The sequence below is a fragment of the Glossina fuscipes genome, unplaced genomic scaffold (assembly GCF_014805625.2).
Source record: "Glossina fuscipes isolate IAEA_lab_2018 unplaced genomic scaffold, Yale_Gfus_2 3, whole genome shotgun sequence".
NCBI classification, from domain to species: Eukaryota; Metazoa; Arthropoda; class Insecta; order Diptera; family Glossinidae; genus Glossina; species Glossina fuscipes.
In genome coordinates, this window is record NW_023998417.1 from 4,424,313 (window position 1) to 4,450,689 (window position 26,377).

The 26,377-nt window shown below is 31.3% G+C and overlaps 1 protein-coding gene across 2 annotated transcripts in view; it reads left to right on the forward strand.

Annotated features, from left to right (window-relative positions):
* Positions 1-26,377, forward strand: part of LOC119634609 (ETS-like protein pointed) — a 179,915-nt gene that overhangs the window by 120,203 nt on the left and 33,335 nt on the right. For both annotated transcript variants that reach the window (XM_038028859.1, XM_038028860.1), the window contains one exon: positions 85-366. In XM_038028859.1, coding sequence (XP_037884787.1) covers positions 85-366 — 282 coding nt within the window. The remainder of the gene's footprint in view (positions 1-84; positions 367-26,377) is intronic.

Consider the following 26,377-nt stretch of genomic DNA (forward strand, 5'->3'; position numbering starts at 1 on the left):
TCTCTCTCTCTCTTCGCTTCTCTCTCTCTCACTCACTCGCTAAAACACTGAATAATTAATCAAATTTGTTGTTCGCCTTTTTAGATTGCGAGAAACCGGTCGAAGATTTTGTAAATACCGTTAATGCATATGAAACGGCTACAAGCGGGTCAATTTGTGGATCAGATCATCAAGTTGGCTATAGCAATAATAATATTAACAATAATAGTAATTCTAGCAGTACTACAACAACAACGACAACAAGTAATACTAATAACAATAATAATCGTTTAGTGCCACCAACGGATTTTAATGCACCTGCAGCATTAGCAGCAACAACCAGTGATAAGACAACGTTTCATGCAAATGCAGTGCATCACAGTGTTGGTAAGTAATAACAAAAAAAAAAAAATAGTCTTCAATCAAAGAAATCCATTCATATACACGTAATTATTCATAATATTAACTGTTACAAAGACCTCAACGCGTGCGGTATTTAAAATTGAAACGGAAATCGAGGGATATTTAATTGTAAAGGTTAAAAGCTTATCATACGCGTGCCTGAAGCCAAAAAAAAAACACATTCAATGCATTTTAAATATATTTTTATTTATTCAATTTTTTTTTTTTTATTTTATTAATTTTCAAAAAAAAAAAATACAAAATTTTTTTACGACTTCACACAATTAGTGGAAACATTATTAAAATTGTGTGACTTCGCTTTTCAAGTACTCTTCAAGAATATATACTCAAATATGCAAATGAGCTATGAAGGAAAAAAAAAAAAAAAGATTTCTTTTTGGCCGTATATCCGTTAAATTAAAAATAACTTCTCTTTTATTATATTGAAAAAATTATCCGAATTTAGATAAATTTTTGAAACTACCAGTTATTGCAGATGTTATTTTTATTAAACATTCATTTCCGCAGCGATTATTGTAATGCATATTAACGCTTTATTTTATTGCTTATTATATACAAATCCGATGCGGTGTGTAACTGCAAGCGATATGCAAAAAATTATTATATCTTTTACTTGAAGTCAGCTTACACTTGCGCGCTTGTGGATGAAATTTGCGCAGTCAAGGAAAACATTGCCCCAGCAATCTGAAGCCTAATATCTATATTCTACTTTTACTTTATTTGAGTTTAAAAGATCCGTTTCTGAAATCATTCCCCAACATTTCCATAAAAATCAAAAGAAAAAATATAAATATATTTTTTTATCAGTCAGGTTAAAATTTCATAATCAGTGGCACCAAAATATTTTGTATTTTTTATAATCAGTAACGAGGATTGGAACGGCCCTCACACACAGCCATTTAGACAAAAGTATTTTAACCTTCGATCTGCTATATATACTCTTTTTATACTCTCTCTTACCCTGTAATGGACTCCATGGAGTACATTTCGTAGTATTCGTAGTATCAGTTTGTCGATCTGTTCTTGGAAATTCTCTGCTTGCAAACGTTTTAAATACAAGGAAGGGCAGGATCTGGAAGGGCAGCTGAAATTAGAGCCGGGGATCCAATATATGGGCGTACGAAAATTTCTGTGACGATACCTCACTTAAGGATTTCATGTATATTTTATTCAATGCAGGCCAACTTGGGTTAGTCAAGACCGCTTAATCCTAGGAAATTTTTTTTTACTAGGTTTGTAACTCTACTCCATAGCTCTATTGGCCCTTACAAAATGTAATTTCTCGTTTATTGCAAGCGCGTTTGTAGGTCGGTCAGTGTTATTTTCTTGCCCTTGAATGCCCAGTGAATGGCAGATCAATATTTACTAGGGATTATAAGCTTTTTTCCTCCTATTAAGTACGTGATTGTGGGCAGATCAGTTCGATCTCCTAACTACGCCGGTTGTCAGCAACTAAGAGCGTGCACGTAGGTGGATGGGAGGGTGTTGTAATACAGACAAACAGGCGCTGTTTGTCAATTCGCGCATCTATTGAATAAAAAGGTTTGCAACTGTTATGCATTACCTACCTCCAAGCGATTGATATCCAAGATTCGTTTTGTGGCGAGCATAACTTATCTTAATTTATATTATTTTGCTTTTTTGCCTTCAGATTAATTTTAGACAGCTCAAGTGCCACAGGTTAAATGTTTTTCGCCATTTCTGTCTTTGCCTAGAGATTTTATTTAGATAAACAATTAATTTAATTTGTTTTTAGCGAATTTTATTTACGTTATCATCAGTGAAACGGAAATTAATTTTCAATTCCATTGTGTCTTAACATTTCATTATTTATATATACAAAAAAATTATGGCATTTATATAAAATTTACATATATATATATATATATATACATATATATGTACAATATTTATAGGCATATATATGTGAAAATATTTTCTTGCATTTCTATGCTTATATTATATTAACATTGCATTACCAGCATCCATTGGATAGAGTAGCAAGTCGAATTCACCAATGGTGTCTGCATCGAAAGTGACTGAGCAATGGCGCCATAGTCAGTTTTAGCAAAATGTTTATATACTGAATGCCAGAGAAATTCCATTCTTTTATTAATCATAAAAATTATATTAAGATTGTCATTAGGGCTTAACACACAAGCAGCGTGAAATCGAAAATTCGACAAATTGTATACATTTTTGCTTAAGATTCATGCAAAGATGCATCACGCCTTAGTGAGTTCTCTTTTTTGGAGATATTTCTTTCACGTTATTTACCATAGGTCAAGGAGGAGGCAATCCTGTGTTAATCACAAAGCATATCATCTCTTTGAGATAATTTATATTCCATAGCGTTTTACGCTACAATTAATTTCCGCATTCCTGTCTTGTAGACCAACTTTTTGACAACTTACTATGCATTACTATTACCTAACTAAATTACTTCTAACGTTCGTTTTCCTTAAGCTTCTGATGTTGTTGTTATGCTGCATGAGTTATTAGTGTTGTAAGCATTAGGTTGCTGATTTAACATACGGTACAGTAAATGTTGGCTCATTATTCAATCCTTATATCTTGTGCATCGCTCATATGCTTTATAAATAATCCACATTTCATGCGTTTAATTATTTCCACATCAATATGACTGTATGTGTATGTGTAATAATATCATTGATTTCTAATTTTTTGTACCTTAGTCTATGTCTAATAAAGCGTAAAAATGTCCTTCAAAGACTTAATAAAATGTAAACATATTCTGTCGTAATTCGATCTACGAAAGCGATTTAGTTTAGTGTTGTCCGTTTGTCACGATTCAAATGGCTACAGAACTAAGGGTTTCAGCGCAATGACTTGTTGCCAGTTTCAGCAGAGTTTTGATTCTTATGACATTATAAAAAAAAAAAAATGGTCAATTACGGCGATAGTCCGAAATCAAGCGCATTGACTGCGGTATTCTGTCTAAAAGATAGGAAGAATGGGCAATGACCAGGTTTTCTTTTTTCACAAAAATATTGACCGAAATTAATTTCTAAATCTGACAAACGAAATGCTGCGACGTTATCGAAAAAATAAAAAAAGATTATCTGAAATATACAGAACTCATTAGTCTTACTTTGTTCGCCCTTTTTGTTTTCAAATCAAATATCATAAATGAATTTTGGAATCAAGTTTACGCATTCAAATGAATTTGTTTTGAAACCTATGCCGTTAAAATCTTTTTTTCCCGTTTTTAAAATTATCGAAATCGTCATCGAGGCAAATTCACCAGTGTTGAATAGTGCAAAAGAATAGTTTTTAATTTGTTCAAAAGGTTGCTGGTTGAGGCACTTAAGGGATTATCTCGTATATTAGAAGAAATCAATCTCGACATTTTGTTTATTTATATAATGACGCAACTAGTGCTTCTAAGGCAAACAAATGTTGTACATAAATTTATTAACACATACATACATATACAGATAAATGCTGATCTAACTGATGCAAAGCGATGCAATTACCATAATTTACTAAATCTTTCCGCATTATATCAATAGAAATTATTATAATACTTGGGTTTAAAAATCCATTTTAATAATAAAGTAACTCTATGACGTTCGAAATTAAACAAACAAACAGATATCCTCTTACAGCAAATACTATTTTACTATTATATCACCTAAAATCAATTTTGATAGTAGTTAGTATTCATGCCAAATACTCTATCAAAAATTTCGGTTTTTATATGCATTTCAAAATTTATCTAATTATCTACGCGCGATGCCTTTGCACATGCGTAACTTGGATACGTACGAAATCAATGAATAATAATTAGCGTTAATTAAATCCAAGCGTCCATCCTTTGATCTATTTTTTTTTTATTTTCATTTGTTCTGTATCTCTAAATAGCACAGCTCTCTTTTTTTTCGCAATTGTCTAACTGATTATAACTAAATTGCGTCCATTTTTAGCAACGTTTAGTAGCACGCATTAAAATATTAATTATAGTTTAGAAAAACTCAAGTCGCTTAACCATATGACACGTTAGACATGAACTTACTTATCTTAATTAATAGTTGGAAAAATTACAGATGTCTAACTAACCCGATACATTACAATTCTATATAAAAATCATTATATGCATTAACAATTTTAGTTAATTCAATCACGTGACGCCTTAATACGGTTTTAATCGTTAAATGTCCATTCATGGATTTAATAAAAACTGCATTTTATTACATTTTTTGTATACAAAAAAAAAAAAAGCAAATTATCCCTGAACACCTGGATTTGTATCAATATTAAACCCTTTTCTTTACTTTCCAACTCTTCATTAATTTAAGTTAATGTAGTTCAAAAGTAGTTCTTTCATGTATTGACAGCGACTGCATAATTAAATATTTCAATATAAAATTTTTCAAATTTAATATCAAAATTATGAAAATCAAATTCACAGACAATTGTCCCCCATTTTGTATGACATCATTTCATGCAAACATTAACAAAAACCAGTGAATGCATGCATAACCGTCATATACTTACGGTCTTGTTAATATTTTGCTATCAATAATATGTAAATTTAATTATACACTGAAGAAAAAAAAAAACAACAACAACAACAATAACAACAAACAGCAGTAATATTATTAAGTGTGCGTATTTATTAAGTATGCGTGTTGCAGCTACTTATGTAAATTGATTGAGCTTACGAGGGTATTTGCTTAAGTCTCTTAATTCTATGGAATTATAATTTACTTAAACGCAAACATCTATGCGGGCTTATGCATCTTGCTTTTAAACTCGATTACCAAACTACAAGAGTATTGAATTTATACGGTAGGAGTATAATAGATATATAAAAGTAAAGACTATTGATTCACTAGGTGTTACTTTCAATTTTCATACCCACCAGATTCCCATTTTTTCATAATGGAAGGGATCTTCAAAGACCCTACAAAGTATATTCATTCTTGATTAGCGTGAAATTCTGATATTGATGTCTGTCCGTCTGTATGTCTGTGGAATGTTTGTTGTTGGCACTCTCCTAGGCGCAAAAATTAGGACATCGATTTCAAATCAGGTTGGAATTGAAAATGGGCCAAGTTGGTCTAACCAATGGCCCGCAGAGAAGCGTAAACTGGATATCAGACAAAAGAACTTGAAGAGTAGAATGCAAAAAGCTTAGTGATAGTTATGCGAGATTCTGCCCCCGCCGAATACAACTTTCTTACTCTTTTATCTTCATCTTTAGGTTTCGAGAGAGTATTAAGTAGAAGTGGCTATATATCATTAATCAGTGCACTTATTTATTAAATCATTTTGCTCCACTTGCCAAATCGATTAACGCCATTTTTGGAATTTTATTAAATTTTAATATCAAAGCATTTCATTAGCTCCTAACTGTACGAATTTCGAAACAAATTTCTGTAATAATAAGTATTAATACCACTAAATGACAAAATCGCTTTGGTCACTAAATAATAAACAATTTATTTATAATATTTTATCATTTCTCTCAATTTCTTGTTTCATGGAGTTGATCGATTCGGCAAGTGAGGCATCCATTTGTGTATGTGTAAACTATAACTACATAAAGTTCAGCAATATATCAATAAAATTTCATAAATTATATTAAAATTATCAAGATCATGATTTGAGAGTTGAAACGATTCTCTTGACTAGACGTGCTTTCCCTTTTCGGAGGACATTTGCCTAAAAAAATTTGCAAAAATCGTGGTGTAAAGTTGTATAAGAAATCATTTAATCGAGGTTTGCGAAATTTATAGTCGTGGAATTTCAAACTTCTTACGTCCCTACCATTACACATAATATGCCAGTAGACTATTACAGCAAAAAGGACAATAAAACTCTGTTTCACACTACTGTTCCTAATATTGATTTTCTGGTGTTCCAAGGCTTGTACATAAATTCTTCTTCAGATTCTGTTTATGCTTTTTGAATTTATTGAATAACACGTGATCGCCTCCTATGGTAGAAAGTCAATGTCTAGGCGTTAATAAGAATGCACATGCATTTTGAAGATGTAATTAAAATATGCCGCAAACCAATATATTTCCTACTCGCAGTCATTAACAGTTCATAAGCTGATCAGTCGACCCTCTGTTGTACAGAGGTATACCTTTTCATATATTTTGTGCATATTTCGTCCTGATCTGAAATTGATCTTTAAGAAGAAAAACATGCGTATTATTACCATGCCCGCAAGTTCCTGCCACTTTACAGTTAATACTGTCAGATAGCATCGAGCATCAAATTATTTTTTCAAGTTTTTTTTTTTTGCTACAGCTACAGTGCTTATGTAAATTCATCTATTACCATTGTGGTACTCAAACTCCCGACCTTTGTCCTTCACTCTTATTCGGTAAAAATGTTTGAATATTAATCCATTTTGAATTTGTTCCTTCAGTCATATCAAACTTTTATATAAACTGAATTACGTTGAGTTCAATCGAACAAAATTTATATTTAAGTGAGTGGAACTTTATTAAATTGAAATGGACACTGAATTGAACTAAGGTAATCTACAAGGCGTTTTATTGAAATGAATTACACTCAAGTGATCACAAATTACTTGGCTTTGAGTTACAGTCAAAAGTATGGTAAAAATGTTATGCTATGAAAGCCGAGTAGTATTTTTAACTCCTACCTTTTGGTTAAGGGCCGAGATCAATTTTGTTGTATTAAGATTCTCTCTCTGCTAGGCAGTTAATAAAGTTAAGCTTTCATTATAAATATAATTTTACGAACAGTGTCATGATCAAATTGAATGTTAAATTTTCCAAAGACGAAAAACAAATCAAAAGCAAAATCTACGAGAATTCGTTTTAATTTTAACGCCAACCAAGCGTAAAAAGTCGAAAATGGTGTTTCATCATTTTCACATTTTCAGGTCTTTTAATGTTCGGTATTCAGTTTGTCTTGAGGTTATTCGCAGACAACAACAATAACAATAATAAATACAATAATAAACTAAAACGGCAACAAAAGCGATATAAATAACAACAACAATAACAGCAACAACAACAGCAATAATAATAATGGAAAATAAAAATCTGTATAAAAGCACAACGCTTAACGCTTTTTTACAACAAATTTGTTACTGTTGGTGTTAATGTTGTTAGTGTGCTTTAATTGCATAACTTGTAAGAATCATCGAAAAACAAACCGAATACATATCAAAAAACAAAAAATAAAAAAAAAAATAAATAAAATGTAGATCGTATACATCTGAAATACAGTTTCAGTTCAAAGCATTTTTAACATACGAACGAACGAACAAAACGAATAAAATATTGAATTGAAATGTATTTTAACAAAAGTTTTTAACAACTTAAAAACGCACACACACACATACACACACATACACATGAACGATATATTTATCAACTCCTGTGTATATATATATATATATATATGTTTATATACACATAGAGCGAGGTACTGAAGACCCGCAATATATTGTATTGTTTCATAATGTATTCATTTTTCGTTTCGTATTCATCACCTTTTGTACCAACAACGTCAGCATTATTATCATTAACAACATCGTAGTAATCATGTTTTATATCGTCATCATTATCATCATTGATATGAAGAAGAGGTAACCTATACTTAATTACTTATGTATATGTAAACATATACGCATATCTAAACATATATAGAATTTATTTGGTTGTTTGAAAAAAAAAAAAAAAAAAAACAATGTATATAAATCATTGATGTTGTTGTTCTTGCTGGACGGTTGGCTGGATTTTTTTTCATTATTTACTTTATTTTTGTTTTTTTTTTTTTTTTTTTTTTTTTTTTTTTTTTTTTTTTTATTATATATTTTTTTAATTTTGTTATTTATCCATCCAGGGTCTTTGGCTGTTTTGGTTGAAAGCATATCTAGGCTAGTATATCTAAGATATTTGCACGCAAAACCCATAAAATTCAATAGAATATATATTTATATAGATATATGAATAACGTACATATATGTAAATATATACATATACATATATATATATATATACCTTTGCGCATTTATACAAAAAAAAAAAAAAAAAAAATAGAAAAATTATTAATCTTTAATTAATTTTAATTAATAGAAAAAATTGAAGTCATTGCAATTTATATTCGAAACCGCAATGTGTTTAATATTAATTATATGCGTGTATGCTTTAAAAATCATAAAATGATAATATAGTCGTCGGCACAATTTGATATGATCAGTAGTTAGCCTTATAGTAGTGTAAATCTTGAGTTTATAACTCTTTTTAGAACATTTTTTATTCACAAGCAAATAAATATAACTGGGACGGGATGATATTTATTTATATGTGCACGTAACTACATACATTGTATATGCATATGTATGAACATGTAATTTGGCCTTACGGATATATATATATATATGTACATATAAATGAACATGTATTTTGGCCGTGTGGATATACATATATACATATATATGGTAATATATCTATATATGTGCATATTATATATATGCATATACACGATAATGTATGTATATATGTATTTATCTATGAATGCATGCATGTATGGGTGTCTTGTTCTGTGACCTCCGTCTATGAATCTTACACAAGGCACGTACGTATATTTTTGCTGTTATTCAAAAAGCGCACGTTGGAGTTTTTCGCTTACAAGCAACCTTTCTCTAGCCCAAAAAAAAAAAAACCAAACGGAAACATGATAGTGGGCCACGACTCACCATTATGTAATAACTTTTCAAAATAAGATCTTATATGGAAGATGCTCGAGAGACAGTTCGGGACCAAAACATGGCAATGTATCAAATTTCATAAAAATCATTCGAAATATTGTGGACTGTACGTTCGACGAAACAAAACAAGACGGACAGACGGACAGACATGCCTGAATCAAAGCAAAAACTTGCTATGACTCGATAGACATAATATGAATAATAATAATAATTGGTTTCACGTGTTCCTGAGATATGACGTCGGCAGTGTTCGAATAGCATAGGAATTCTTTTTGCTGAAATTCCTAAGAGATTTCGATATCAAGATGAGATTATGAAAGTGTGAAATTTTCGCTTGCAAGCTTTCTACATTAGGGGAAAAATTCATGACCCGAAAGCTTCGGCTCGGAAGGACGGAGGGGAATTAAAAAGTTAATTTCATGGAAAAAGGACTGATAAGTCTATAACACCATCTATCAGATTTACTAAAAAGCTAATGCCTAAAATAAGCCTATGCTTCTCCAGTGAACGTAAAGCCATCAACAGTAATCTGCTTTCATAAGTTATTTTGTATTTATTTATCATTAATGAGTACACAATTTATGATAGGATATGCGTTTGATGTGCCCATCATCCGCAGAAAGGTATGAAATGGATAGTAATAAGTTCTTCATTCAAAGCTTTCTTTTTATACTCTAGACTTGCCTAGACTAGTTCTTCCTTCAAAGCTTCCTTTTGATACGTTAGACTAGAGATTTATGTTACATGCTATGTTATGCTTGGGCGAAGGACCACAAGCACTTAAGGTACACTTGTTTTTTATTGTAGTAATCAATTCAGAGCTTTCTCCTATAGGAGTCTCTCGTGAAAAGAACGCCTCTAAATCGAAAATAGTTATAATTTTTTGTTTTCTCATTAGTTGAAATACTGTAGAGTACATAACGGACGGCTTTCACTAATAATAATGTTTTTACTCTTTTCAGTAGTCCTCCTCCGAAAAATGCTTCAGTCGACTGCTAAGAACTTTTGAACAAAAGTACATATGTGTCCGACAAGAAAGTCCGTAAGAAATAAAGGAAAAACAAAAATAAATAAATTCTTGATCGTTTTAAGATCGCTTTACTCTTCCTTCCTTCCTTCGCAAAGCCTAACTGTCCAACAATATCCACAAGGGTGCACAGGGGCAGTTAGACAACTGTTCCTAAATCGATTTTTAAGCCCACGGTATTGATTATGAATATACACACTCAGATGAATGAATTAACTTAAAATTAGGGGGAAAAAAAAAAAATAAGTAAATAAATTATCTTTAAAACTCACAGAATCCAAATTTATTCTCTTTTTATTATAAAAAAGTCCTCTGATTCGTATTATTTTTTTTTTCCAATGTCAATCGAATAACAAATTTCAGTGCACACCTACAAACAACATCTTGTTTGTGATGTATAAAAGAATTTATTTATTAAAATGAAAAATACATTTAATGTTTTTCTGTTTCCATGTTCATCGTATAGTACATACATATATACAAGTCCATGTATTTAAATACATATGAATCGAATAAAATTGCATTTGATTTACCTATCATTTAATTTGTTGTTGCATTTTTTTTTTGTCATTTATTAGTTTTTGCATGTTTTATATTTGAAGCTTATATACAAATCCATATATATAAGCTACACATATACGTAAAAAATTTACATTTATGACCAGGAGAGTATATGTAAATTTTGTGTGTATTGTTTTCGAATTTGTTTTTTTATTTTATTTTTTTAAAACGCTGTTGTTTTAAAAGAACTCGACCGTGACGATTTGTTTTTTTTTTTTTTTTTTTTTTTTTTTTTCATTTTCACAATATCCAGCATTCGAAGGCATACTAACATTTTTGTTCTATTGGTAACGACGAGAATTCTTACGAGCACATAATTTTTTATTTTCCTAATCGGCGTTATATTCCGAACATGTGGGGACGTGTTTGCTGAGCTTAAGAAGCTTTTCACATAAAAATAGAGCTACAGGCAATTACTTTTTCTTAGCTGAAGTGTTATCAGAAATGCGACAGATTGATTTCTAAACGTGATCACAATTCATAGAAGACTAAAAAGTTATCTCCCAAAAAAATACAATTTTCACTTCACTAAGCTTCCAAGCTTCATCATTGTATATAGGCCCTTCAAGTTAAGATCGATGGTCTACTTTGAATTTTCGACATTAGAAAATTGAAATTTTAATTGTTACTTGGAAGGAATCTCTCATTCCGAAGAATTTTCATTCTTTCTGGTTAAGTGAAATGTAAGAGTTTTCCTTTTACCATAATAGCCATGTCTTCAATATAAACAGTTCGGATTAATCCAAATACATTGTCTCTTCCATTTTTGTTTTCTAAATAAATATAAATATATATATATATATATATAATAACCTTGCAGAATTTACAGGATATGTAAGCCCTTTCGCAATGTCAACGTCTATGACTTCGATTGGAATGAATGATTTAAGAAGTCAAAACTAGGAGATTTCTTAAGATATTAGGAGCCAATATATACTCGCACAATATGCCCAGAAATGCATCAACAAGATCACGATCTGGATGATGTCTATTTTCAATAGGATGGCATCACCTACCGTACAGCTCATGTAACAACGAAAATTTTTCTTGAAAGACTTGATATCCAGTTCCCCCTGGTATGACAAAAGCAATCTTAAGCATAGGATGTTGTTTCTGTAATGGTAATAGTAATTTTTTATTAACCCTTGCTTCGTTATAGTACAGTTATTGTAACAAATGAAGTGCTGTCCTATCTTCTAGGCTTCAGTGTGCATATAAATCTTTGCCTTACCATACTCGATTGTTTTTGAAATATATCCTTGAATATCTCTCATCGCGCTTGTTCGGCTAACTAGTACTATAACGACCTTGTCAATGTATAGTAGAGTTTGCTTAAAAACAGCATTCACTCTTTGATTTTTGATCGCATCGTACCTTCTATCATTTAATTTATCGCAAAACTGAACATTGCTATGAATGTTTTGTAACTTTCCATTTTCGAATAGATTTTTCAGTTTGTTGCAAGCGTTTATTTGCAAGCTCCTGCACAAAAAACACAAATAATATGAACGCAATTTTTCGTGATAACTGCACTTTAGTTCATATATATGCGTGTAGGGAGCACATCCAGGCTAGTTGACTAAGTGTATAAAAATAAAACAGTTATGTTAAATAAAATAATTTACATTTTCATTGGAAATTGAAAAGAAGGAGGTGGTTGCAAAAGCCTTCTCCCTTGTGTACTTGAAATTTTCGTAACTATGTCGCTTAAGTCAAAAAAGTTTTTACAAAATTTGAGAAAACTTTCCCTCTGCAACACCTAGGAAAGGGGCTTCAAAACTAATTAATAAATAAAATGAGGTGATTTTTAAACTTTGTCTGGTTTAAAATAAATAATGGAACATAAATTGTGTTAGAAGTCGGATGCATCACTTCCAACCACATTGGCAGAAAGATTTATTATTAAAGGTGACATGAATTGTTCAACAACATCACAATCAATGTCTACTTGTAAGGCGATCGTAAGGGACGAAAAAACCGTAGATCAGTTCAGCATTAAGTAATTGTTTACCTAATTGGGGAAATTTGTCCTAAATTTGCGAAACGTTCCTTAACATGGGTGGAAAATCTCTTTATGAAATGCGCAGCCAAGCTTTTTTAAATTCTCATATATCACACACACCCACACACACACACATTAGGCTTATTGTATTACATTAAACACTAAAGCTCGAAAGTATATAAATAACAAAAGGATTTTTAACCGAATATCAATAAAATATGCGTTCATTTTGGGACACTTCTCATATGGATGGCATTTGAAGTGTCCCCGAGAAGCGATCGTAAACACCAAAGCACAACAACAAGACACAACATAGGGAAAGATATATGAACTCGGCCTATTAATTCAAAAACTTGAGGGATAAGAAGAATGCGTAGATCGATAAAGAAAATAACTGTCAAGCGTATAGTACCACATAAAGTAGCTGCAAACATCGGCTCTCATGACTAGCATATATTTTGTTCTGCTGCTTAGTTGTTTAGAGGGTATAGATAAAATACAGAAATTTAACTCAAGAGTCGCAGCAATAAATATTAAATATATATGTATATGTATATGTATATGTACGTACGCATGCCTGTGAGGCCTACTATACTATAGTATGAAATAGTTGTGTTGTGTGGTTGCTTATATATGTAGATTGTAGATGTTTTTGCTGCTTTTTTTTTTTTTTTTATCACAATATTATATCGTTAGAGAAACTGAAAATAACCTTTACAGAGAGAGAAACAACAACAAAAAGAAAAAAGAAAAAAAAAAAGAAATAAAACAAAAAATACTTTGAAACCTATTTTTTATGTGAAATATACATATATATACATATATATATATATATATATATAATATATACATGCATTTATATATACAATGTGTACATATGTGTATATATATTCTGACTGGGAAAAAAAAAGAAAAAATCGCTGAAAATTATTTAAAATAATTTACACTCTCGATGCCATTGTTGAAGGGTGTTTAAGAGTGAATTTAATTACATACACATTCGCACATTCGTATTTAGAATTCCAGTGAACGTAAGAATATGTATGAATGTGTATGCAAGCGCCTAAACCAAATTCAAATTGATATCGTTTGCATATTATTATGTAAAATGATTGTGTATCTCTCTATGCGGTTGATCCAGAAGTGAACGCATATTCTCTCCATCTCTCTCTGTCTCTCTCTCTCTCTCTCTCTCTCTCATAGTCCTCTTGCATAGATAGTTGAAAATCAAGGCTTTTGACCTGCATATGCTAATGTTCATATATACATCTATACATGTATGTGTGTGTGTGTGTGTGTGTTGTATAGATTTTGTATGCATTTCTGACCAACAGACCGCTGCAAAATTTGTATGCTAATTAGTTAGATTTTACTTTTCGAATTTATACTATCTTTTAGTCATTCACACATACGAAGGTCTTTTTTGTGTAAATACATTTTACATTTGAAAATCCAACAATACCTTGTAAAAAAATACTCATTTTTAAGGTAAGGGTATAATTATAAGTGACTAAAATGATTAATCAAATAACTAAAGAATTATATATAATTCAGTTATCAATCATCTAACGTAATTGCTTTGTCTTTCTTCAGCGGTTAGTAGAGCGGGGCCAATGCGTTCTTTAAAATGAATACATTTGTCTCTTTTAGTATAATTCCTTGGATTGTGTGAATCGAATAAACTTCCAACCGGCAATGTTTTTCTTTTTTTTCAAGCGATTAATCGTCTTCCTTGGTACACATCTACACATGTGACGCGTACTTTTGAGTTGAAAATCTCCCCCCATGATTTCATGTCCTTAATATAAAAAATATTTTTTTTTGGTCAATAAATGTTCTAAACCTTCTAAAATATGTGGGAACAAATAATCAGTTGAAAGAAATTTCGCTTCAAAAATTTTGTTGAGTTTTTTCCCCCAAGCGCTTCAAAAGGAATGCCTGGGTCAAATGAGTCTATGCTAGAAAATTGCAACCTAATGTCTTTGTTGTTGATTTCAAGTTCTAAAAAGTGTCCTTAAGAAGTATATTTAGGTTCACATAAAAAGGTTTCCAAATGAAAACAACTAAATGCATTCCTACTGAGTCGATCGTTGAGTGAATAGGGTGGAGAGTAAAAAAATTTCAAATTAAACTCAGCCACCTTTACATAAATTCAAGTAATATCCTAAGAAAGGACTCTTAAAGGAACTACTTTAGCCTGATTAATTATTGTGCAATAAGAGAAAAGGAAAAGAAGCAAAAAATTTAAGCAAACAATGGCAAATAAAAAAAATGAATTTGCGGGAAGAAATTTCTGTGGGACGTCTTTTACGAATACGAACAGTGGACTAAGCTTCTCGCATTCCATCGCGTATCGTAAATTCCCTGAAAAGCAAAAAGAGCATCACTGTAAAAGTTTCACTGGATTTTCAAAGCCATTGACGCATTTTTTAAACTTTGATATAAACACAAGTGAATGTCAAAACTGAAAGTCTGAAAAAAAGAAGGAGAAGAAGGAGCACAAGCGGGGCATAGTACTTGCGAAACCATTTGCAGACAAGTTATAGTAGTTTTTTGAAGGACTTGTATTCCAAACAAAGTAAACCCTATCAAAGGAAGCTTTGCTTACTATATATAAAGAAAAAAAAAAAAACACAAAAGTAGGAAAAAAAAATTTTATGAAGAATTGTTGATAAAGGATGTTTTAAATGTATTTAGCGCTTGTGCTCTTTTTTACTTGATATCCGCACGCCTCGTTGCTAACATCGATAGTTGTAGCGCCTCTGGCCAAGAAAATTTTGATATATTCACGCGTAGAAAGATAGACAGATATCGTTAAATTGCTTGAAAATCTAATCGGACGAGTGAATATATATATATATATATATATGCACTATTATTATATCCGATCTATAGTATAATAAGCTTAATATATGACCATTTTAACTAAAGTCATTGTAAAAAGAAGTACGCTTTGGCTTTAATAATTTATGTACACGAGCAGATATAAACTTAAGATATTGAAAGCACACACACACACACACACACACACACACACGTTCATAACAAATTCATCATTTCATTTTCTAATTCATTCGCTCTTGTTTCCAGGCATGAGAATGAAAGTGAAATGTGACCTTAAGAAGTCAATAACACTATAAAATCAAGAAGAAAAAATCTAATATATTATCGCAGAGACATAAATGTCAATTTCAAAATCAACAAACTGTAACGTCGTTATTATATAATAACTTATAATTTTCAAGATTTCTATTGTGACACTAAACATAAACTTATAACATCATATGCGATATAGCTATGTAACATAAGTAAATATTCTTTTGCGTATTATCTAAGAGAAATAAATCCCTCAACATAAGACATGAATACCTTTATACCAGGGATGGCCTGCGTGCATCTTTATATAATTAAAGCATAAATCGTAAAGCACTTTATAAGATTCCGTCTCTATCAACTTGTTCTTAACAACATAAAAAAGAAATGAAAAAAATTAATTTCACGACGGGCTAGAGACGATTTCATGATCGAACTGTCGAATACCTTTACCTTAGATTTAGAATTCCATCGCTATGTAAATGAAAAGAGTAACGGGCCTCGTCAAAATAAAATTATTTTCCCCGTTGCCATGTAAATGTTGTTAATGGTTTTTGTAGCCAAATACCATTAATTGAAAAGCGCAACAGTACGGATCTGTTGTTGGCTGCCTCAGACTACGATCATGCACACATGGCTTGTAAACTTCAAAATCATAATAGAAATTTTTTTTTTTTTAATTTTCTGCTTTAAATGTTGGGTGTGTGTCAGAATGAGTGCATAAATAGCGAAATGACGCCACGCGTAACCATACGGTTTCGTCAAGCATGGTAAAATTTTACGCATTCTGCTCTTTCTGTTAAAAGACATTCGTTAGTTAGTTAGTTTAAAATATTTAAAGCCTAACAGTACAGCACAGATATCGTTCATTAGTCTCAAATATTAATGTAAATGAGTATAATTTTAATAAATGAAATGATTACCAAAAACAATTACAATCCACATGATGGCGCATTTTAACTAAATGCGTTGAATTTTAATTTGAACATCTATCTGCACATGGGAAATATCTTTCACTTCATTTAACATAAAAAAGTTTGAGGCCATTTAACTTGGTGTAGTCCATTAACAAGGGTGTCTGTCTGTCTGTCTGTCTGTCTGTCTGTCTTCTCTCGTATAGATCGAAATTGAAAGCAACGAAATCTCGTTAAAAGCATAAAGTGAACGTAAACGATGACTACTAACCCAGGAAGTATGCCAAAGTTGATATTATGCGGGCGAAAAGCTTCTTGAATGATCGGCGAATATATATCTAAACTTTAACTATTTCAACTAACAAGGATATATAGGAAATATATGAAGAAAATGTAGTAATAAATGGTTTCTTCAATACTCTTGCACATCGTCATTGCTCTTCGAGTAAAAACCTTGGTCAATAAGTTGTTGATCACAAGTATGCTGTAAACGTTAAAAGTAAAATCATGTATTAAACCTTGTGTTTTAGAGGATCGCTTATGATTGTTTCAATTAATTAAAAAAAATAATTACTAATTTTCACTCCAGTGGTGATTATTCTCTAAAAATACTACGCAATAATATCCCGATTACGCGTTGTTCAGTGTTGTTCAGTTTTTTGTTAAATGAATAAATTAATAATAATTTGCATAATGTTACGTATGTAGTACCATACATAAGAACGATAATAATAATAATAATTATATCTTACGTATATTCACATATACTCCATTTTTATATGTATGTATGTATATATTCATGAATATAATAATACGTATATATATGTATATATATATATATATATGTATATGTGTAAATTTTTTTTTTTTTTTTTTATTGTTATCAGCAATATATGGTGAAATATGAATTTGCAGTCGTTTTTCCACGAATTCAGTCTAAACAAATTCTCAAGAATTCACAAATAATTATTAAAAAATTTACATTTTTTTTTGATTAATATTTCATAAAATATATTAAAAAAAAAAAAAAACTTATAACTGAAAAACTATTAATAATCGATTTCCAATAACAAATTTTGCACTTTTGCTTCGGTAATCGACTTGAGGCATGAAAAAATCTGAATACAAAAAATTTCGAATCGATTTTTAATTTTTCACAGCACCACCTAACCTCTCCGATAAATACGATATAAATCGCCCGTGAAGATGGTCAGAGACTTTTTAAAAGTGATATTTAAGTCATTCAAATACTTTGCTCAAATATTTTCACGTCCAGCCTTTGTCAATTTCCTTCGTTCTACAGGTTGTAACCATCAGGATTTTGCAAGGAGCACATACAAACCAATTCGCCAAAATTTTAGCAGACTTCAAATTGTCTCCTTATCAGAACAGTTTATAACGACCTTATATTGGCATTAAAACACTTTGATGAAATATTTAAACGATTGTAGAAATGCGTGTTGTTTAAATGTTGTAGAGGTGGGAAAGAACAAAAGAAACTAAACTCAGAATTAAGAAGAATACTCCATATATCAATAAAGCGAATGTGCAGTTCTTCCTACGTTTCCGAACGATAATTAATTTTTTTAATCAATTTACTGCAAACACTGTTCTAACAGTTTTATAGCGCACCACCTTCAACAAACACACAAGCTGCATGCGGCTCTAATTTTCTTAAGCCCTTTCCATTCTCACTATATATTGTTCGATAAATAGAAGGACGGACATGCTATTAAAAGCAGATGTAAGTTTTGAGGAATTTTTTTTGAAAAAATTATGAACAAATAGTAAAAGATTCATCGTTGACTGGATAGTATTTAGCGCTGGCCATTACGCTTTCTTATCTTTCTTACAGCATATAAATTCCAGACTAACGTGACGTTTATTCTTTTCACACACACACACACACTCGCATTGAATGTGAAACTGACACCTAATGAAGACGCTTTAATATAAAGAGGGTTAGGTTACGTCCCCCTCTCCCGCCACCTCCTTTACGCAGATTTAAGTGCCCCGACATTGCATCTTTAGACAGAATAGTTTATTATATAAAGACAAAGAATCTCTTTTCTTACGCCATTACGTAAGCTGTTATGTGTATGTAATAGGGGTATATAGTGGTATAATTTATATCAAATTGTTGAAGTCTTTGGAAATAGAAGACACAATTTTCTCGAAATTCTGTTGGGAAGTTTTGAAAGCCCTGCTCCTATCTGATCATAGACGATGACAAGTTTGAAAGTTTTGCATGAGTTTTTCAGAAAATTACTTTCTTTAGAACATAATTGTGCACGCGGCAAAATATTATATGATCCAAACATTTAATTTGCCGTAGATAGTTATCAAGCAGTGTTACTTTACACACTTGGACCTTTAAAAGTTCCAAAAATGCAACTTTTTCTATCAAATACTCGGTTTTTCACTCGAAAAAAATGTTTTTAAAATATTTTTTGTACATCTCTAGTTATAGGTATTTAGGTTAAGTGATTTTTTTGTTTGGTCCGCCTAAGTCTCCGAGTCGCCGAGTAAGCCGAGTAAAGGATCTCGATTAATAACTTCATGGTCTGCTCAAATCTCTCTGTGCGGCCGAGTTTTCAATAAAACCGATAACCTTAGATGGTTGGGCTTTAAGATTGTTGTTTTAGAATTTAATAATAATAACAATTGCAATAACAATTGCAATAACAATTGCAACAACAAGGACAGCAGTAATAATATTTTACTTTTCATATACACATTTGCACCAGCTACACCGCTTGGCGTAGATTGCTTTCCACTGAGGTATGTTTCCGATACGATTTTCAATATTTTTCAAAACCATTTTTGGTTTTTTTTTCGATAGTTCCTCGAATATTGTTTTATTGCTTTTCCTCACACTTAAAAAAACACCCTGTTACTGTGGTGTTTTCCTTTAATTTATAGCTCCATTGCTTATGTTGCGCTAGGCATAGACTAGGAGCGCACGCTTCGTGGTTCTGTGCTCTGCGCTTATTGTCCTCTAAATTTAAATAGGTCGCGCACTACATGTTTTTAAGAAAATAAAATCTCACTTTTTTAATATTTAATCGAGTTCACCCTCAATTGTAGGGAACTTCTCCACAAAGTTCTTGGTTGAAATATTTTTAAAATTTGGAAGAAATAACGGAGAAAACGGAGTTTAGGCAACAACGCAATATACCCTTCGTAAGGTCCTTAGACCTTATACTTTAAGAGAGATTAGACTACACAATGACTTGTCAATTAGTGGATATGCTATCTACGAAAGACTAAAAAGCCAAAGACTAACTACATATCACAGGATAGCGAAGGCAATTACAATAATAAGTCCTTGCCACTTGGCCAAGATGCTTTGTCACTTTTATTCTACAAATATTTCTGCACATATAAAATGGAATTGATCAAACATCAGCTGTACTTCTGTCCTGTTAAATTGGCAAAGTGTTTGCACGCTCTTAAGGAGGAATTTCAAAAAGAAATGTGACATCATTTTTGCAGATTCACATTAATCGTTGCTCGATCCTCATCCACATATATATAACCATTTTCATGACAGATTTTTATTTGCAATGACACTCACTGAAACTAACCTCACAAAACTCCTTTAACAAGGCATTTATGAAACCAATGACTGCGCTACAACTATGACTCATAAGTTTATGTAAAAAAATGAATTTTTAATAATATTAATTAAAAGTTTTTAATATATATATATATATATATATATATATATTTTTTTTTTTTTTTTTGATTTAAAAACGATCGATAGTGAAAATAATTTATGCACTCGACTATAATAAAAAAAAAAAAAAAACTTACATTTAGCGTGAAAAAAAGAATTAAATTTCCCACGTTCATGAAAAAGGAGAAAAAAAAAAAAGAAAAAAAGCGCAGAAAATACAAAAATGCTGGCAAATTACTATGTACCAAACAAATAATAAAATAGCAGCAGCAATAATAAAACAACAACAATAAACAGAAACACCAAGAAAAAACAAAAAAAAAAAAATACAGACATTAACATTAACTCAGGTGCAAACCAGCCTGAATTACAAGTATTTTAATAAATTGTCGTCGTCGTCGTTGTCGTTGTCGTCGTCGTGAATTGTCTGTCAGTCCGCGTTAATGTTCAGTTTCACAAACTCTCCACTTAGTTGACAATAATAGTAGTAGTAGTAGTAGTTGTAGTTGTTGTTGTTGTGGTCGCTGTGCTGACGGTGGTAGTAACATGGTTGGCGTTACTGTCTAGAGCGTAGTAGAGTTACAGGCTTTGAGAAAATAAAAACTTGGTTTTTTCCACTTTTTAATTTTTCCTTTTTTTTTTTTCAAATCTAAATTAAGAGAGTAAACGTGAGGGGATTTTTTAAAAATCTTTGATTATATGCTACTGATTACTCGCTTGGCTGGAAGGACATTGCATGAATTATGTAACTTAGATATCCTTTGCATAGGAAAGTACGTATCGTACTTTCATCACCCCCCCCCCCCTGGTGCGGGTCAGTGTTTGCCACAACAACAAAACACTTGTTGTCGATATTGCATTCGGCTAATAGATAATAAATGCAACCGTTAAAAATGATAGCAGTAACCTTTCCCATTGTAAATACTTAAAATTTATTCTATATAAGGGCAACCAAATATATTATACATGATTTCGTATTGTTATGAAACTAACATCAGATTTTGATTGTAATTGTAAAATATTTCTCACGTTTTATAAAAAGAATTCAATTCAATAATAAATTTTTGTTTTCCATTTTTGTAAAATCAATTTTCCATTTAATTTTATTTGCAAAACAAATGTGTGTTTGTGTTTTCTTGAAAAAAATTTTTGGTAATAAACAAAAATCTTTTCTTTTTTTGTTTTTATATAATCAAAAAATAACATTTTTTTTTTTTTTATTATAAACCAAAAATCAAATTATTCTCTTAAATCAATTAAGAGCTAAAGCTTTTTGAAACTTTATTAATATTTTTGCCCATTACCATTCATCTCAATAGTATATAGCGAGTGTGCGAGTGTGTATGTGCTTATGTTTTTATTTATCCTTCACCTTTTTCAATTTTCTTCTTTTTTTTTTAGGAAAACCTTTATACTTCGGTTAACCGAATAAACCAAAAAAAAAAAGAAAAACAAAACGAGAGTTTGAAAAAAAGTTCGCAGTAAAAGTTCAATTTGTAAAAGGTAGAAAATTGCATTTGAACGCTAATCAATTCAGGAAAAATAAAACAAGACACGAAATGTATTCGGAAATATGGACGGAAATTAAAAATACTAACAAGCTCTCAAGCAAGAAGGGTATCGCAAGCATGCATAGCATCATATAACATAGTAAACTGTTTACGATTTATACGACGGTAAACCATTATTTATCCCCCCTACCCATTGGTTCGATAGGTAGGCAATATGTGAGGCCTGTTGAGCATGACTTTCACTACTATGTAAAATAGTTGGTGGAAAATATAATAAAAAAAAAAAAAAAACAAATATATGAATGCTTTGCTTGCTTGCTTGCTTTTAGGGTGAATCTTGTAATAGGCGGGTCTAGGTTCAAAGCAGTTGTCAGCTAAACTCAATTAATTGCTTGCTTTTCACTGAATATTGATGCATAGCTATGTAAGCAAGTAAAACGTGGCATACCTAAGGCATATAATGATGAAAAATTTACTTTTTAAAATCCATCTAAAGTAAGTGATATTGAAATTTGAAAATATGGAAAACTTTATGGAGAACAGTTTTCTGATGATTGCAAAATTTTCATGCAAAGCATGAATATATTGTCTTGTGATGTCAATTATCTCTAGCTTCGAGTTTCAAGAATAACTTTCAGCATTTTCCTGATCTTCAATGCTCTGTTATATTCTTTCGTATCGCTGCTGCATCGTCTAAGATCGGCAAACTATTGACAAATTGTTGCTTTCAGCAAAACTTAGAACGAGTCAACGTTAAACTTTGAAATGGCATTTTTCCCCATCTAAAGGGCTAATTTACTCAGCACTCGGCTTTGTCCATTGTTTTGAAAATAGGACAAATTGTCTTATTAAATTCCCTGCAATTCGGATGATTAGAAAGAAATGAATCGGGATGACAGGCGTCATTTGACGTGTAATTGAGGGCGAAAGCTATGTATCTGTTGCCTACCCGGACATTATTCATCAATGCGTTATAATAAATAGGCAAATAAGTAAACATATGGCAACCAAGATGCTTGCAAGTCATGGACTTAACTCTGAAAGATTATGGAATGTTTGCAGTGGATTCAATAAGGAAGGAACGCATCAATATATCATTAAGATTTTTCGCTAAAACTTTTGCAAAAAGGAAAAGTCACAATAGACATCCATCCACCCCTCTAAAATTTGATATATATGTTTATCAGAAGTTTCCAAGTGAAATTGATTCACCAGCCGATTCACTTGCAACAATTAAAAGCCTAGCCTAGCTATCATTGGTGGATATTTAAATTTCTCCTCCAAGCGAATATAAAGTAAAAAATCTTCGCGTGAGAAAAATAAAAAAGTTCAACTTAACAAATATTTATTGAATATCAATAACCGATAAGTAGAAATGTATGAAAAGCTTTTCTTGAATACCAATTTCAACAATTGTTACAAAAAGTTTAAGTAACGTTTAACAGCGCAGGGAATAATACTAATCAGTCAATCACGCAAAGTGAAGCCGTATATTATGACAATTTGATAATTCACAAATAAAATCGAGAAAGACAACGAATAAAAAAGTAAAACAATTGTTAAAAAAAAAAAAAAACAACAAAAAGGTACAACTTATAAGCGGCAAATATCAAAAGGATTGTCGCAACACACACTAACATCATATATGTGAGGGAAAATTTAAATATGTTTAGTAACATTAATCATAAAATAAGAAGTATATGTTAGATGAAAAACTTGTAGAATATTTACAGAAACCAGACATGAATTTATAAATACTTTAGCGTAATATTTTGATTAGTAGGTTTTCGAAAAAATCAGTTCAAATTTCTATAAATTATTCAAATTCGAAGAAAGCCATTGTTCAACAAACAAAGAGAAATTCTTATTCACATCTTATAGCGTTATGTACTATGCAAGCGTAAACGTTTAATTATTAAGTTGTGTGTGAAATTGAATTTAGATAATTTAGAGTCAATCGCTAGGCATTACTTTTCCTCTCTTTCTGGCGAAATGTGATTTCCCACACGCAAGGATGACTGGAATGGAAGCATAGGCGTTATCATATAAACGGAATAATAATAAGGCGTTACTCGGAACAATTAAAATTCGCATTAATCCAAAGTAGGCAATGTCTGGTATTCCGTGTGAGAGATAAGCGCATCCGAATTCAGTTCTGGCAAACTTCTACAGATAGGACTTGCAGTGCCGAACTGTACCTTGTATTTTCGTACATTGCGACTGTGTCCCGACCGTTAAACGGGGAGCTAATAATATCCACGAGAGTTGCTAGAGTTTTTTCGGGCTTCAACTATCGTTTTCATAATCGTCTGCGATTCAGCGGTACTTTCTTTCGAAGTAAATTAACCATCGTCCACCACCAAATTATGTACCCACCATCGAAGGCAGAGAGGTATATTCATTGTGTTGAAATGTTTGCAACATCCGGAAGAAAGCTCCAAAGACCCCACAAAGTCCGACAGGGTATGAAATAAAAGGATTCGCAAAGTGGAGCTCGACAAGCTAACCATGTTAATTCACGACTTGATGGTTTAACTTTTTCTCCACAATCCGATCGATATGGATGTCAAATTAAAGGATTTGGTCTACTCAAAGCCCAAGATATTCAGAATGTAATAAAGTAATGCAAAGATTGTTACGCAGATTGCTACACAAGGTATTTTTATAACTTCAAAAACTTTCCTAACGGTTGTCCAATGCGAGGAAGGCAAGGAACAAGGTATGGACCTTAAAATGGCTTTATGATAACTTGAGTGACAACCATGTTCGCCTTTGTAAGTAAAGTTTTGAGATTGCGATTGTGATTTCAGCACGAAAAGGACAAGACGTACATGACTAAATATATCCTACACAAGCGATATCCTACGCTCATCAAGAGTATATTTAGATGGAAAAAGTGTCACAAGTACTTCTTTACTTCCAAATGTTGGACAACTTCCATGGAATAACGGCAATGGATGACAACGAATATTGAACAAAGTTCGAGCGCCTTTATCGTTGGCTTTGGATAACTCAATTGTAAATTTAAAATTTTCCCAAGAGTGGTTCCTGTCTATTTCCTGAATATGCTGATAACGTCATTAGCCATAATTCCATATTCTTTTACTTCTAAACCACAAGAAGCACAATTACACCCATGCAACTATTTTAATTTTTAGAACATGTAATAATATCTTCAGATCTTTTAATGACCTATGAAAAAATTACACTTCTCCCCTCTATCAAATGTTATTTTTATTTTCTGCAACAGAATCTTGGGAAAATTTGCAAAGCTTTTACCCCTTTTGTTTTTCTGTCGATTAAAATATGAATTTATAAAAATCAAAAACTCCCACATATCAACGTTTCATTGCAAGGGTTCAAAGACTCGTTCGTTGTCTGTGAATAGCACTTAAAAAGGACCTTTTGCTAAATATAAAATAATACGACTCGCTTAGGCAATGAGCCGTAACCGCTGCTGCTATCTATCTATTGCTCTTACGTTTAACAACACAGCAATAATGACAACAGAAACAACAATAATAACACCAACAACCGAAAAAAAAAAAAGTCCTGAAAGTAATTAGACATCACAATTATTTAGGTGCTGGTAGTAGAATGGCGTGGGAACAACTCGTTTTCTGGTTAGATGCATACGTAATAAATAACTCATATTCCCAAACACACTGTATAAACACACAGATAGACAGACAGACAGACAGAGAGTAATGTTTGAGTTTATAAGGGCTGTTTAATACATTGGTAAACAATTTATGTTTAAATTTTATTTAAAAAAAAAAAATTAAAAATAAAAAATATTTTATGAAAATATTTCGAAAAACTAATCGAAAGTTATATTAATTGATATCAATATGAGATATAAGTTATATAACATGTATTGCATAAGATAGGTCAACTGACAGGTCAGGGTTTTATAAGCAAACCATTGAACCAATTATAGTCTACGAGATTATACGGGGCGAATATAGAGAAAGGACAAGACATCTTTTTCTTCTTTTTTTTCTTTTTAACTCCTTTTCAATCTAAATATTACGTTTCCGTTTGGTCTTGAAAGCATAAGATTTAGTTTGCATTCCCTTTAGACAATTCATTAAGTAATTCATTCATTATTGGATTGAAAAAAAAAAAAAAAAAAAAATGAAAAAAACAAATGACCATTCAAAGTCTGAATGAAAAATTGCACAAAAATGCTTGACAAGTAATCAAAGAATGAAGGCGAGAAAGAGACAAAAAATAGAGAAATAGCTATTAGTAAGAAAGGAAAAAGATGAAGAGCAGAAACAAAAGGACTTTAAAGGAATATAATAAAAATCAAAAGAACAACAAGTAAATGAGAAAATCACATCCGGTTATTTATTTCCTTAAGTTCCGAATTCAAGGCATATTCACACACTGCACACCTTGCGCTATTGTTGTTGCTGTTTTTGTAACACAAAAAATGAAAAGCAAAAAAAAAAAAAAAAAAA